Below are 16261 nucleotides of genomic sequence, written 5' to 3'. Positions count from 1 at the left end.
CATGAATACATGAATCAATGAATAAAAGGTCGCAGCTCGGGTCTCCTCCTGACTGAAGTCCAGTACTGGAGTGCTGATCTGGAAACTCTGTTTGTAATGTCAGATTCATTTAAATCTTTGGATCTGTCAGCTTTCTGTTGTGGGTTTGTTGTTTTAGTTCAGTGCTGTGGTTTCCTGTTTGTTCCAGATGTTGCACTTTGAGTTCTCTTTAAAAACTCCTTTTTTATGTTCAATAAGCTGACAGTGAACTACCCTGGTGAGCCTCTGTAGTCATCCCCATCGACGTCTTAGAAGAGCACCCATAGTAGATGAAGTCTTCCTTAATACCAGAGAGTTACGTAGGGCTCTGCCCCCCCATCGACCTTTATGTATGTGTCTAGTAGGGATGCACCGGTACCACTTTATTCAGACCGAGTACAAGTACTTACATCTGGGTACTCTCCGATACCGAGTACCGATACGAGTACTTCTCTGTGTCTAAAGAGCCTCGTTAACAGCCAGCTGGAGGGTGTGAGCGACACACGGCAGGCTGGGGAGGTCCCGCGTACGACACGGTGCGCCGCCACCGGCTCTAGGTCGGCTTGGAAAGGCTCAGGGTGAAGGTGGACAAAGGGCTCGCTGCGTCCTCTCTCCCCGCCGGGGACGGCCCGGTGCGACTGTCAACCGGGGCGGACTGTCCTCAGTGCGCCCCGACCGCGTCATGCCGCCAGATCAGGTCTCAACCCACGTAAAAGGCGCCAGGGGTCTGCGGCGATCTCAGCAACCCACCCGACTCGTCTTGAAACACGGACCAAGGAGTGTAACACAAGCGCGGGTCAAAAGGTGCAAGCAAAACCCTGTGGTGCAATGAAAGTGAGGGCCGGTGCGCGCCGGCTGAGGTGGGATCCCGGCCCTGCGGAGTCGGGCGCACCGCCGTAAAGTGGTATCGGAGCCGTTTTGCGAGTAGGAGTACATGAGCACAGTATCGGACCCGATACCCGATACTGGTATCGGTATCGGTGCATCCCTAACCTTTATGTATGTGTATAGTTTTATTTGATATATATTAGTTCTCACTCTTGACGTGTGATTGCATTTCACTGCCTCTTGTTCAAAACATGCCTGTCAAAAATGTGATTATGGAAATAACTGACATAGTTTATTAATGTTCATATAGCTGTGAGGGGGGGGAGGTGGTGGGGGGAGGGGGGGGGGTCGCCTGAATCGCTGCTGTTAAACACAGCGGAGGTCTTTGAAACAAGCAATACACAGTGATATCTCTATCTCCTGTCTGGTGTTAACAGCCCAGCGGTGGTGATCGATCCGTCAATGTGTTCTTCATCATCATCATCGTCATCGTCGTCGTGCTCTCGGCACCGATGCCCCGGCAGCTCTTTATAAATGTTCATGTGTAACGCTGCCTCAGGAGCTGTTTTACTGTCATGACACATTTAAAAACATCACCTTTTGAAGCTCAAGTTGTATTTCTGTCTTTTTTGTTCCGGACCGTCAGAAGATGAACGGTGTAGAAGCTCAGAGGGGATGAGAGCAAACCTATCTATATTCTATATATTCTATATTCTATATTCTATATATTCTTTACCTGTTACACTGAGGAGCATCATACGGACACACACTCACACTTTCATTAAGTTTTCTGGGTTTTATCTCAGATATAATCTCACTGATCATCAGCAGAACTGTTGCCCCAGACCAGAGGTCAGCGACCTTTACTAAACATGTGATCATTGTGATGAAGGTAACACAGTTTATAGTCTAAGTATATAGTATATAAGTCTAATGCAGTGAGGACCAAAGAGACAATGTACTACGGAGTATTAGGGCCACATTGAGGGAAACAACATCTGAGATTTACACAATAAAGTCATAATATTACGAGAAAAAAGTCATAATATTACTAGAATAAAGTCATAATATTACAGGAATAAAGTCATAATATTACTAGAATAAAGTCATAATATTACAGGAATAAAGTCATAATATTACAGGAATAAAGTCATAATATTACAGGAATAAAGTCATAATATTACTAGAATAAAGTCATAATATTACAGGAATAAAGTCATAATATTACTAGAATAAAGTCATAATATTACAGGAATAAAGTCAGAATATTACAGGAATAAAGTCAGAATATTACTAGAATAAAGTCATAATATTACAGGAATAAAGTCAGAATATTACAGGAATAAAGTCAGAATATTACTAGAATAAAGTCATAATATTACAGGAATAAAGTCAGAATATTACTAGAATAAAGTCAGAATATTACAGGAATAAAGTCATAATATTACTAGAATAAAGTCATAATATTCCAGGAATAAAGTCATAATATTACTAGAATAAAGTCATAATATTCCAGGAATAAAGTCATAATATTACTAGAATAAAGTCATAATATTACAGGAATAAAGTCAGAATATTACAGGAATAAAGTCATAATATTACTAGAATAAAGTCATAATATTACAGGAATAAAGCCTTAATATTACTAGAAAAAAAGTCATAATATTACAAGGAAAAAAGTCATAATATTACTAAAATAAAGTCATAATATTACAATAATAAAGTCATAATATTACAGGAATAAAGTCATAATATTACTAGATAAAGTCATAATATTACAGGAATAAAGTCATAATATTACAGGAATAAAGTCATAACTTTACGAGAAAAAAGAAAATAACATGTAAAATGACTACTTTATAATATTCTGACTTTATTCTCTAAATCTCAGATGTATTATTTCTCCTCAATGTGGTCCTAATACTCCGTCGTACCGTCGTACCATAGACCTACAACAATGATCAATAAAGATAAAAATGTAAACAAAGAACAGTTATTCATTTCCATGTTTAAACTCCACAGAGAGCCACTAGAGAGGAACTAAAGAGATGCAGGTTGCTGACCTCTGAAATTGTTTTAATGGTGTTAAATGTGTTATTATAGTGTTTTAATGGTGTTAAATGTGTTATTATAGTGTTTTAATGCTGTTAAATGTGTTATTATAGTGTTTTAATGCTGTTAAATGTGTTATTATAGTGTTTTAATGCTGTTAAATGTGTTATTATTGTGTTTTAATGGTGTTAAATGTGTTATTGTGTTTTAATGGTGTTAATTGTGTTATTATAGTGTTTTAATGGTGTTAAATGTGTTATTATAGTGTTTTAATGTGTTATTATAGTGTTTTAATGGTGTTAAATGTGTTATTATAGTGTTTTAATGTGTTATTATTGTGTTTTAATGGTGTTAAATGTGTTATTATTGTGTTTTAATGCTGTTAAATGTGTTATTATAGTGTTTTAATGGTGTTAAATGTGTTATTATAGTGTTTTAATGTGTTATTATAGTGTTTTAATGGTGTTAAATGTGTTATTATTGTGTTTTAATGCTGTTAAATGTGTTATTATAGTGTTTTAATGGTGTTAAATGTGTTATTATAGTGTTTTAATGCTGTTAAATGTGTTATTATTGTGTTTTAATGGTTTTAAATGTGTTATAATACTGTTTTAATGGTGTTAAATGTGTTATTATAGTGTTTTAATGGTGTTAAATGTGTTATTATAGTTTTAATGGTGTTAAATGTGTTATTATTGTGTTTTAATGGTGTTAAATGTGTTATTGTGTTTTAATGGTGTTAATTGTGTTATTATAGTGTTTTAATGGTGTTAAATGTGTTATTATAGTGTTTTAATGTGTTATTATAGTGTTTTAATGGTGTTAAATGTGTTATTATAGTGTTTTAATGGTGTTAAATGTGTTATTATGGTGTTTTAATGGTGTTAAATGTGTTATTATAGTGTTTTAATGTGTTATTATAGTGTTTTAATGGTGTTAAATGTGTTATTATAGTGTTTTAATGGTTTTTAATGTGTTTTTATGGTGTTTAATGGTGTTAATTGTGTTATTATAGTGTTTTAATGGTGTTAAATGTGTTATTATAGTGTTTTAATGCTGTTAAATGTGTTATTATAGTGTTTTTAATGCTGTTAAATGTGTTATTATAGTGTTTTAATGCTGTTAAATGTGTTATTATTGTGTTTTAATGGTGTTAAATGTGTTATTGTGTTTTAATGGTGTTAATTGTGTTATTATAGTGTTTTAATGGTGTTAAATGTGTTATTATAGTGTTTTAATGTGTTATTATAGTGTTTTAATGGTGTTAAATGTGTTATTATTGTGTTTTAATGCTGTTAAATGTGTTATTATAGTGTTTTAATGTTGTTAAATGTGTTATTATAGTGTTTTAATGCTGTTAAATGTGTTATTATTGTGTTTTAATGGTTTTAAATGTGTTATAATACTGTTTTAATGGTGTTAAATGTGTTATTATAGTGTTTTAATGGTGTTAAATGTGTTATTATAGTTTTAATGGTGTTAAATGTGTTATTATTGTGTTTTAATGGTGTTAAATGTGTTATTGTGTTTTAATGGTGTTAATTGTGTTATTATAGTGTTTTAATGGTGTTAAATGTGTTATTATAGTGTTTTAATGTGTTATTATAGTGTTTTAATGGTGTTAAATGTGTTATTATAGTGTTTTAATGGTGTTAAATGTGTTATTATGGTGTTTTAATGGTGTTAAATGTGTTATTATAGTGTTTTAATGTGTTATTATAGTGTTTTAATGGTGTTAAAATGTGTTATTATAGTGTTTTAATGGTTTTTAATGTGTTTTTATGGTGTTTAATGGTGTTAATTGTGTTATTATAGTGTTTTTAATGGTGTTAAATGTGTTATTATAGTGTTTTAATGTGTTATTATAGTGTTTTTAATGCTATTAAATGTGTTATTATAGTGTTTTAAGGGTGTTAAATGTGTTATTATAGTGTTTTAATGTGTTATTATAGTGTTTTAATGCTGTTAAATGTGTTATTATAGTGTTTTAATGTGTTATTATAGTGTTTTAATGCTGTTAAATGTGTTATTATAGTGTTTTAATGCTGTTTAAATGTGTTATTATAGTGTTTTAATGTGTTATTATAGTGTTTTAATGCTGTTAAATGTGTTATTATAGTGTTTTAATGCTGTTTAAATGTGTTATTATAGTGTTTTAATGTGTTATTATAGTGTTTTAATGTGTTATTATAGTGTTTTAATGCTGTTAAATGTGTTATTATAGTGTTTTAATGCTGTTTAAATGTGTTATTATAGTGTTTTTAATGTGTTATTATAGTGCTTTAATGCTGTTAAATGTGTTATTATAGTGTTTTAATGTGTTATTATAGTGTTTTCAATGGTGTTAAATGTGTTATTATAGTGTTTTAATGGTGGTTAGATGTGTTATTATAGTGTTTTAATGGTGTTAGATGTGTTATTATAGTGTTTTAATGCTGTTAAATGTGTTATTATAGTGTTTTAATGCTGTTAAATGTGTTATTATAGTGTTTTAATGGTGTTAGATGTGTTATTATAGTGTTTTTAATGCTGTTAAATGTGTTATTATAGTGTTTTTAATGCTGTTAAATGTGTTATTATAGTGTTTTAATGCTGTTAAATGTGTTATTATAGTGTTTTAATGTGTTATTATAGTGTTTTAATGGTGTTTAAATGTGTTATTATAGTGTTTTAATGCTGTTAGATGTGTTATTATAGTGTTTTTAATGCTGTTAAATGTGTTATTATAGTGTTTTATGGGTGTTAAATGTGTTATTGTAGTGTTTTAATGGTGTTAGATGTGTTATTATAGTGTTTTAATGTGTTATTATAGTGCTTTAATGCTGTTAAATGTGTTATTATAGTGTTTTAATGTGTTATTATAGTGTTTTAATGGTGTTAAATGTGTTATTATAGTGTTTTAATGGTGTTAGATGTGTTATTATAGTGTTTTAATGGTGTTAGATGTGTTATTATAGTGTTTTAATGCTGTTAAATGTGTTATTATAGTGTTTTAATGGTGTTAAATGTGTTATTATAGTGTTTTAATGGTGTTAAATGTGTTATTATAGTGTTTTAATGCTGTTAAATGTGTTATTATAGTGTTTTTAATGGTGTTAGATGTGTTATTATAGTGTTTTAATGCTGTTAAATGTGTTATTATAGTGTTTTAATGGTGTTAGATGTGTTATTATAGTGTTTTAATGCTGTTAAATGTGTTATTATAGTGTTTTAATGCTGTTAAATGTGTTATTATAGTGTTTTAATGTGTTATTATAGTGTTTTAATGCTGTTAAATGTGTTATTATAGTGTTTTAATGGTGTTAGATGTGTTATTATAGTGTTTTAATGCTGTTAAATGTGTTATTATAGTGTTTTAATGTGTTATTATAGTGTTTTAATGGTGTTAAATGTGTTATTATAGTGTTTTAATGGTGTTAGATGTGTTATTATAGTGTTTTAATGCTGTTAAATGTGTTATTATAGTGTTTTAATGTGTTATTATAGTGTTTTAATGCTGTTAAATGTGTTATTATAGTGTTTTAATGTGTTATTATAGTGTTTTAATGGTGTTAAATGTGTTATTATAGTGTTTTAATGCTGTTAAATGTGTTATTATAGTGTTTTAATGCTGTTAAATGTGTTATTATAGTGTTTTAATGTGTTATTATAGTGTTTTTAATGCTGTTAAATGTGTTATTATAGTGTTTTAATGGTGTTAGATGTGTTATTATAGTGTTTTAATGCTGTTAAATGTGTTATTATAGTGTTTTAATGTGTTATTATAGTGTTTTAATGGTGTTAAATGTGTTATTATAGTGTTTTAATGGTGTTAGATGTGTTATTATAGTGTTTTAATGCTGTTAAATGTGTTATTATAGTGTTTTAATGTGTTATTATAGTGTTTTAATGCTGTTAAATGTGTTATTATAGTGTTTTTAATGTGTTATTATAGTGTTTTTAATGGTGTTAAATGTGTTATTATAGTGTTTTAATGTGTTATTATAGTGTTTTAATGCTGTTAAATGTGTTATTATAGTGTTTTATGGGTGTTAAATGTGTTATTATAGTGTTTTAATGGTGTTAGATGTGTTATTATAGTGTTTTTAATGCTGTTAAATGTGTTATTATAGTGTTTTAATGTGTTATTATAGTGTTTTAATGGTGTTAAATGTGTTATTATAGTGTTTTAATGTGTTATTATAGTGTTTTAATGCTGTTAAATGTGTTATTATAGTGTTTTATGGGTGTTAAATGTGTTATTATAGTGTTTTAATGGTGTTAGATGTGTTATTATAGTGTTTTAATGCTGTTAAATGTGTTATTATAGTGTTTTAATGTGTTATTATAGTGTTTTATGGGTGTTAAATGTGTTATTATAGTGTTTTATGGGTGTTAAATGTCTAGTTGGGTAATATTGACATTTCTGGTTTGATGGAAGCGTTTCCGGCCCAGCGGACGGTACCAGCTCTGTGAGAGTAGGGGTGGTCAGTGACAGTAAGGAGGAGAAGCACTCACTCAGTCTGTTTATTCTTTTCTTTATTTCACCCTCACACGCATTTAACACTCTATAACAGCATGTAGTGTCTATCTGAGGACAGACGGCGGGTTTTTACCGCTGTTCCGTGTGGCCTGAACCACCGGGTACCCCCCCCGCTGTTCGGAGCGGGTGGTACGGTCGGAGCGTCCAGCTGACCGCTGCGTGTTTCCGGTTCCGGTTCTAGCGGCGCTGCTTGTTCTAACGGCTGAACGGAACCGAGTTCTGCTCCGGTTCCAGCGCCCGGAGGACTCTGAGAGGAGCAGCACGGCACCGGGGGTCTGGTGGTCTGCTGTTCTGGTGCCGGTCCAGCTGGAGAGGTGGACCGTTACACTGGTGGAGGACCAGCAGGCCGCGGCTCATCCTCGGCCTCGCGTTAACACCAGGCCGGACCAGAGAGACACTAACCCGGATCAGACCAGAGGACCGGAGGAGTGATGGGAGACACCAGTGAGAGGAGCCAGGAGCCCAGCCTGCCGCCCCGCTGCTCCTGCGGCTTCTGGGGGTAAGGACCGGGCCGGGAGCAGGAGCAGGGCCAGAACCAGAACCAGGGCCAGAACCTCTACTGGGTTACACTGGAGGCTGGATCCGGATCAGACAGTCTGGATCTATTGTTGTTGTTCTGTAGCAGGCCTGGTGGTGGGGGGTCATAAATCACCCTCAGACCAGGAACCAGGTCTATAGGAACCAGGTCTATAGAGACCAGGTCTATAGAGACCAGGAACCAGGTCTATAGAGACCAGGAACCAGGTCTATAGGAACCAGGTCTATAGAGACCAGGAACCAGGTCTATAGAGACCAGGAACCAGGTCTATAGGAACCAGGTCTATAGAGACCAGGAACCAGGTCTATAGGAACCAGGTCTATAGAGACCAGGAACCAGGTCTATAGGAACCGGGTCTCTAGAGACCAGGAACCAGGTCTATAGAGACCAGGAACCAGGTCTATAGGAACCGGGTCTATAGAGACCAGGAACCAGGTCTATATGAACCAGGTCTATAGAGACCAGGAACCAGGTCTATAGGAACCGGGTCTCTAGAGACCAGGAACCAGGTCTCTAGAGACCAGGAACCAGGTCTATAGGAACCAGCAACCAGGTCTATAGGAACCAGGTCTATAGGAACCGGGTCTCTAGAGACCAGGAACCTGGTCTATAGAGACCAGGAACCAGGTCTATAGGAACCGGGTCTATAGAGACCAGGAACCAGGTCTATATGAACCAGGTCTATAGGAACCAGGTCTATAGAGACCAGGAACCAGGTCTATAGGAACCAGATCTATAGGAACCGGGTCTCTAGAGACCAGGAACCAGGTCTATAGAGACCAGGAACCAGGTCTATAGGAACCAGCAACCAGGTCTATAGGAACCAGGTCTATAGGAACCAGGAACCAGGTCTATAGGAACCAGGAACCAGGTCTCTAGAGACCAGGTCTACAGAGACAAGGAACCAGGACTATAGGAACCAGGTCTATAGAGACCAGGTTTATAGAAACCAGGTCTATAGAGACCAAGTCTATAGAGACCAGGTCTATAGGAACCAGGTCAATAGGAAAAGTTTATAGGAACCAGGTCTATACAGACCAGGAACCAGGTCTATAGGAACCAGGAACCAGGTCTATAGGAACCAGGTCTACAGAGTCCAGGTCTATAGGAACCAGGTCTATAGGAACTAGGAACCAGGTCTATAGAAACCAGGAACCAGGTCTATAGAGACCAGGTCTATAGGGACCAGGAACCAGGTCTATAGATACCAGGAACCAGGTCTATAGAGACCAGGTCTATAGGGACCAGGAACCAGGTCTATACAGACCAGGAACCATGTCTATAGATACCAGGAACCAGGTCTATAGAAACCAGGTCTATAGGAACCAGGTCTACAGAGACCAGGTCTATAGGAACCAGGAACCAGGTCTATAGAAACCAGCAACTAGGTCTATAGGGACCAGGTCTATAGGAACCAGCAACCAGGTCTATAGGAACCAGGTCTATAGAGACCAGGTCTATAGAGACCAGGTCTATAGGAACCAGGTCTACAGAGACCATAAAATACTTTCTGTATTTTTACAGCCCTGGTGGTTTCATCACTGACCTCCAGTCTCATCCCACTAATACTGATGATTTCAGGGTGTCAACCTGCTGTTGTGTCAGATACAACCGGTCTGTCTGTTGTCCCAGATACAGCCGGTCTGTCTGTTGTCCCAGATACAGCCGGTCTGTCTGTTGTCCCAGATACAGCCGGTCTGTCTGTTGTCCCAGATACAGCCGGTCTGTCTGTTGTGTCAGATACAGCCGGTCTGTCTGTTGTGTCAGATACAACCGGTCTGTCTGTTGTGTCAGACACAGCCGGTCTGTCTGTTGTGTCAGATACAACCGGTCTGTCTGTTGTGTCAGATACAGCCGGTCTGTCTGTTGTGTCAGACACAGCCGGTCTGTCTGTTGTGTCAGATACAACCGGTCTGTCTGTTGTGTCAGATACAACCGGTCTGTCTGTTGTGTCAGATACAGCCGGTCTGTCTGTTGTGTCAGATACAGCCGGTCTGTCTGTTGTGTCAGACACAGCCGGTCTGTCTGTTGTGTCAGATACAACCGGTCTGTCTGTTGTGTCAGATACAACCGGTCTGTCTGTTGTGTCAGATACAGCCGGTCTGTCTGTTGTGAGGTATTATCTTTACTGAACAGTCACATGACCGACTCCCTCCCTAAAGCCCCTCCCCCAGTATCCTTCATTCTGAGGCTCCCAGTCAGCAAACTGGAACCAGTAACCCACCTGTCAACGTCAGGTGGCACATGGCAGCGGTGTGTGTGTGTGTGTGTGTGTGTGTGTGTGTGTGTGTGTGTGTGTGTGTGTGTGTGTGTGTGGGTGTGTGGGTGTGTGGGTGTGTGGGTGTGTGGGTGTGTGTGGGGCCGGCTTGTCTCAGAATAACACCTGTCCTGGTCCTCCTGTCCCACACATGGCCCTGAAACTCAAGGCCTCTCAGGGAGACACTTGAATATGGATTGAGGGATTAAATTCAGTATTGGAGCTCTTTAGCAGCCTGTTACCCTGACTAACGAGTCCCAACATTATAAATGTGATATAATAATATAAATACAGATGTTTTAACACCAGAATGGATATCAGGGTTCAGGTGACTTTATTTGTACTCGTAGGTAGATTTGTTTTGCAGCAAAAAAAAAAAAAAAAAATAGGGTATATCTGCTTCATGTGAGTCTCTGTGGAGGTAGAATGAAGTTACCGCTTTTATTGTGGTAGTCTGAGTAACGTGACGTCATATCCGTTCCGTATCCGTCAACCAAAACAAACCTCAGAGAGTCTAAAACGCTGGAGGGTCAGCGTGGATACGACCTGCACCCTCACATGTTAAATCCAGCGTGGTAAACACTACACATCCAGGAAAGGATGGAAACACTTTGGATTTCACACATTGACAGGAAAAGCAGAGCTACACAGAGCAGAGCTAAAGCTGCATGCTAACTTCTAAACAATGGCCAAAATATGTCTGAAATGTCCAAAAAAAATCTAAAAAGAAAAGGCAGAAATATGTCTGAAAAATGCCAAAGTATGTCTGAAGTATGGCAAAAAAAAATGTAAAATATAAAGGTTGAAATATGTCAGAAAAATGTCCGAATAAAAGCCAAAGTATGTCTGAAATATGGCCCAAAATAAAGCATGTTGAAATCAGAACATGACCTCCTCGCTGTAACATAAATGCACCGAAAAAAAACGAGATCCCAAAACCGTGATATGAACCGAACCGTTCCACCCCTAATGTTTTACCAGATCATTTATCATCATCATGCTTTAATTTGTGTACGGTTTCGTTCATTTTCAACGTCTCCGTTGTCTTTCATGCCGTCATACAGTATATTGTCTTCAAATGTTCTTTAACTTGCATCGTAGGAGGTTAATGTGGAGGAGACAGCTGTGAATAAGTGGAGGTGAAGCTGTGATGTCTGAGGAGGTCGTTGACATTGATTCTCCCTCGTCTCCTCAGGTCCAGTGAAACCATGAACCTCTGCTCCAAATGTTTCGATGGTAAGTTTTCTCTAAAAGACACGACAGAACTATACTGTGATTGGAAAGTTACTGTGTTCCCTTTTCTGTTCTAGAAACTCCGTTTGTAAGATCGTACAGCTCATACAGAACATGTGAGGTGAACTAGAACAATAACCTGCCTCCGGTGGTCCACCTGTCCGAGTCTCGCTCAACGACTCAGTTAACGGATGACAAGACATGTCTCTCATTGCTGACGTTGTCTTATCGGCTGGTCACATAGAAACGGTTAAGTTGCTTCCTGACATGCAGAGCTGTTCTCATTTACAGCCGTGGATGTAGGGCTGTCTTCAAAGGTCTTTTTATTAATTGTCAATAATCAATCGAACAGTCACTAAACAGGGCAATCGCTAATTAATCACACATGTATTATCAGTTCTAAATGAACCTTAAAGGAGATTAGTCCAGTATTTAATCCTCTTATCAACATGGGAGTGGACAGATATGCTGCTTTATGTAAATGTATGTCTATATTTATTATTGTAAATCAATGAACAACACAAATCAATGACAGATATTGATCCAGAAACCCTCACAGGTACTGCATTTAGCATAAAACAATATGCTCCAATCATAACATGGCAAACTGCAGCCCAACAGGCAACAACAGCTGTCAGTGTGTCAGTGTGCTGACTTGACTATGACTTGCCCCAAACTGCATGTGATGATCATAAAGTGGGCATGTCTGTAAAGGGGAGACTCGTGGGTACCCATAGAACCCATTTACATTCACACATCTGGAGGTCAGAGGTCAAGGGACCCCTTTGAACATGGGACATGACAGTTTTTCCTCGCTGAAATTTAGCGTAACTTCGTAGCGTTATTTAACCTCCTTCATGACCAGCTAGTCTGACATGGTTGGTACCGATGGATTCATCAGGTTCTCTAGTTTACTATGATACCAGGATCTTCACTCTAGCTCTAAAACTGAGCCGCTACAGCCTAGAAATCACACGTTGCGTTAATGCGTTAGAAACATTAGTAGCGTTAAGACGAATTTGAGTCTCCCTCCACAACGATGCTTCCACCGTTTGGAGGAAAACTTTGGTTAAAGTTAAAGAAGGACTGTTAAACATCTTCATCTATATCGGGGTGGTTGTGTTTTCAGGGCAGAAGAAGAATGCTCAGTTAAAGTTAGAAAATGTAAAGTTGACTCCTCCAGTCTGGGTTGGGAGGGATGGGTTCAGGGTGCACCCGGCAGCCTCGTCGGTGGCCATGGCAACCGGCGAGTACGGCAGACGGCGAGGACCTCCAAGGCCCCGGCTTTGAGTCCGGCATCACAGACAGCAGCGAGGCTCAGAATAGACTCAGTACACCCGAGTGATGCAGGCTGAGCAGAAGTGGGTTAGTCCACATGTGGAGGAGCAACTCAGATCTAGGCTGACCTGCTCGCTCAGCCTCCCTGGAGGGAAGAGAGTAGACGATATCGCCACGGATCGATGGCGTCTGGGATTATCATCGTATAGCTGGAGAGGTCAGCTCCAAGGTCATCATGTCTCTCTCCTACCAAATCACGTCTCAGTTGGCGGAGTTGACTTAAAGTCTTGACTGTTCAGGTCTTTTCATACCTGATAACCAACAGAAAGACATGTTAAAACTACGTTAGACTAACGTTAGTTGAGTTTCTGTTTTGTTTTTGACTTTTCTCCCATGATGCTTTGCCTCGCAGACCGTCTGCTGTCCAGCTGGATACATGAGGCTGATGCTGCGTTCAGACTGATATCATGACGGGGAAATAAAGTCATTTTCTCTGAATAAAAAGGGAATGCGAGTGAGGAAAGCTCCCTCGTCAAGTGGATTGAGTAGAGTAGAGAAACAGAGGGTGAAGAGAGGAGCTGCAGCCGGTATGAGGAACATTAAAGCATGTAAACGTGTTCTAGTAGAAACGTTAACAAACAGAACAGGTCCTCTTTAAAGCAGCTGATTGTTGGTTGATCTTCCTCGAATGCACCAACCAGGAAGCAGTCTTCTAAACCGTGAAGCTCTCAGCTGCTTTATGTGACGTGACGTTTAACACCAGAAGACGAGGCGGCCACGTGTTTAACGGATCCCGTGTCTCACAGAAAGTCTCTGCTGAACGTGGGAATAAGAGGCTGTAGGTAGAGATGGACATCGACACTGAGACAGGAAGAAGCAGGACGTAGAGAGGAAGTTCTAAATATAACGTAGGAGCGTGTTCTTGGATCTGGGCAGAGCATTACTGTGGGCAGAGAATCGCCCAACAACAGTTTGGGTTAAATGATAGATTCATACATAAATGTCATGCAAGGTACAGCTTTATTATGTATAAATATCAATAATGCTAGCCTTCCTGGTGGCTTCAGTGCGCCATATAACCTGTTATTATGTCCATAGTGTGTGAGGAGGTTTGGCTTGAGGCTGTTTCTGGACTCTAAACACCAGAATCAGTCCAGAACCGACTGGTTTCACTTAGTTTCTGTCTTCTCTCTCTTCTCTTCCTCCATCTGCATCCATCCATCTATCTCCCCGTCCTATTTTTACATGTCCCTCTCTGCTTGTTGACCGACTGTCCTTGACCACAGACATCCAGAAGAAGCCGCCGGGGGAGGACTGCCCCTCCAAGCCCATCCAAAGCACCGGGAGTAGCCAATCCACAGTTTTCAGTAGCGAGATGAGCAGTAGCAGTAGCCAGTCCCTATCGTCGTCGCCGCCGCCGCCCTTGAGCGCCGAGCAGCCCGCCGACCGAAGAGCCCTCGCCCACGTTTCCCAGCACGAGGGAAGGTAAGACGGGACGACCAACACACGCTTCTTCTTCAGTTTTCCTGCTCCCGTCCACAGACGCAAAGAATCAAACTAATCCTTTCAGTTATTTCCAAACGCAGCACAGCTCAGGTTGACTCAACTAGCACTCACGTTATTCAGAACCTTATTGATTAGCTCGCTGTGGAACCTCCATCACTGAGTGGACGTTTCATTTGAAACAGAACGCTGATGGACCGGCACCGTTAACGGGCGCTTCATCAGTACATGGGAGTGTTTGGTTGTTTTATAGTAACATGCGTTGGTCAGTGTATCTTTTGGTTCATTAGATTTTCCTTTCACAAACGCATATTAAAAAACATAAAATGAGTGGTTATTTGATTTTCGTTTTAAAATACAAAAATGAATATTGAAATACAAGATGTTTTTCTTTATCGGGGTCAAAAAGGGGGATGAACTAAACTTAAAAAATAAAAATAAACTAAACTTAAAAAATAAATGTAAATATGTGTTCACTGTGTTGGAAAACTACGTCTCACCTGTCTCTTCATTTTCTGTCTGCAGGCATGTCGTCCACAGAAACAGCCCAGGGAACACTCAGCACACCCACAAAACGTCCCCGAGAATCAGGTACGGTCGGCCCGTTCTGCCTGCCGGTAGCTCGGCGTGACCCCCCCCCCCCCGCGTTGAGCGCCGACCCTTAACCCAGCCGTTTGTTTTCAGCGTCGGGCTCGGAGAGCGAGGCGACGCCAGAGAAACGGCCACGGACGGAAGAGCAGGAGGAGAGCGGCGAGGAGGAGGCACGCGGGACGCCCAAGCAGAAGAACCGCCGCCGCTGCTATCGCTGCCAAACCAAACTAGAGCTGGTGCAGCAGGAACTGGGCTCCTGTCGCTGTGGTCAGTAGCAACACATCACTGACTCCACCTTCATACCACTGACTGCTATTCCTCTTACATCCACCTTCATACCTACCTACCTACACCTGCAGACCGTTTGCTATGTATAACAGACCGTTGCTATGTATAGCAGACCGTTGCTATGTATAGCAGACCGTTGCTACGTATAGCAGACCGTTGCTACGTATAGCAGACCGTTGCTACATATAACAGACCGTTGCTACGTATAACAGACCGTTGCTACGTAGAACAGACCGTTGCTATGTATAACAGACCGTTGCTACGTATAACAGACCGTTGCTACGTATAACAGACCGTTGCTACGTATAACAGACCGTTGCTACGTATAACAGACCGTTGCTACGTATAACAGACCGTTGCTACGTATAACAGACCGTTGCTATGGGTGCAGCTCTGATATCAGACTCTGGTCTTCCTGTTACTTCGTCCTCATATTGAACGTTGTGTCTTTGGGAGACGTCAGCTGGTTGTTGTGCATTAGTGTTTGTTGTTGAGGTGAAACCATCGGTGATGTTTTCTGCCGTACAAACAGGAAACAACAGAACATGTATGGAGGTCACTTCCTCCCTCACCGCGTCCTTCCTCTTGTGTTTCCCTCCCAGGCTACGTGTTCTGCATGCTTCACCGTCTACCGGAGCAGCACGACTGTCTGTTCGACCATCTGGGCCGTGGGCGCGAGGAGGCCGTCCTCAAGATGGTGAAGCTGGACCGCAAGGTGGGCCGCTCGTGCCAACGCATCGGGGAGGAGTGCTCCTGATCGGCCTCGCCGTGACCAGCCATCCAGTTAGAGATGAGGCGCTTACAGAGAGGAGGAGGAGGAGGATGAAGAGGAGGAGTGACAAATGGGGTGATGAGGGGGAGGGATGGAGGGAGGGAGGGAGGGAAGAAGAAGAATAAGAGGAGGAGGAGGAGGAAGAGGAGGAGGAGGAGGAGGAAGAAGAGGAGGAGGAGGAGGGAGCACGGTTCTAACATCTGACCCGACAGTTCTGGACCTGAGCGTGACGCCGCCCTGCTGGATGTCCTGATTTCCTGCGTTGAGCGTCTGTTTGGACTCGGCTGTGGATGGCACCGCTCGGGGCCAACAGGAAGTTCTGCAGAGTCCAGTATCGCATGTTCACACACAGCCTTAACCCAACCCCCCCCCCCCCTCAGA

General features: G+C 40.1%; 1 protein-coding gene and 1 long non-coding RNA gene across 2 annotated transcripts; both read left to right on the top strand.

The window, feature by feature from the left end:
• Positions 1 to 7572: 7572 nt before the first annotated feature.
• LOC119476814 (AN1-type zinc finger protein 3-like) lies at positions 7573 to 15973 on the top strand. Its single transcript, XM_037750368.1, is given in 7 exon segments — positions 7573 to 7919; positions 11411 to 11451; positions 14013 to 14169; positions 14171 to 14211; positions 14755 to 14820; positions 14914 to 15087; positions 15711 to 15973. Coding segments are annotated over 7 exon segments (702 nt in total). The 5' UTR covers positions 7573 to 7851; the 3' UTR covers positions 15866 to 15973.
• Positions 8728 to 10783, top strand: LOC119476816. Its single transcript, XR_005204111.1, has 3 exons — positions 8728 to 9006; positions 9273 to 9383; positions 9429 to 10783. It is a non-coding gene; the product is annotated as an uncharacterized LOC119476816 (long non-coding RNA).
• Positions 15974 to 16261: the final 288 nt, after the last annotated feature.

Source organism: Sebastes umbrosus, chromosome 18 (genome assembly GCF_015220745.1).
Source record: "Sebastes umbrosus isolate fSebUmb1 chromosome 18, fSebUmb1.pri, whole genome shotgun sequence".
In the NCBI taxonomy this organism is placed as follows: Eukaryota; Metazoa; Chordata; class Actinopteri; order Perciformes; family Sebastidae; genus Sebastes; species Sebastes umbrosus.
Note: the sequence above shows the minus strand (reverse complement) of the source record. Positions and strands in the feature narration are given on the sequence as shown.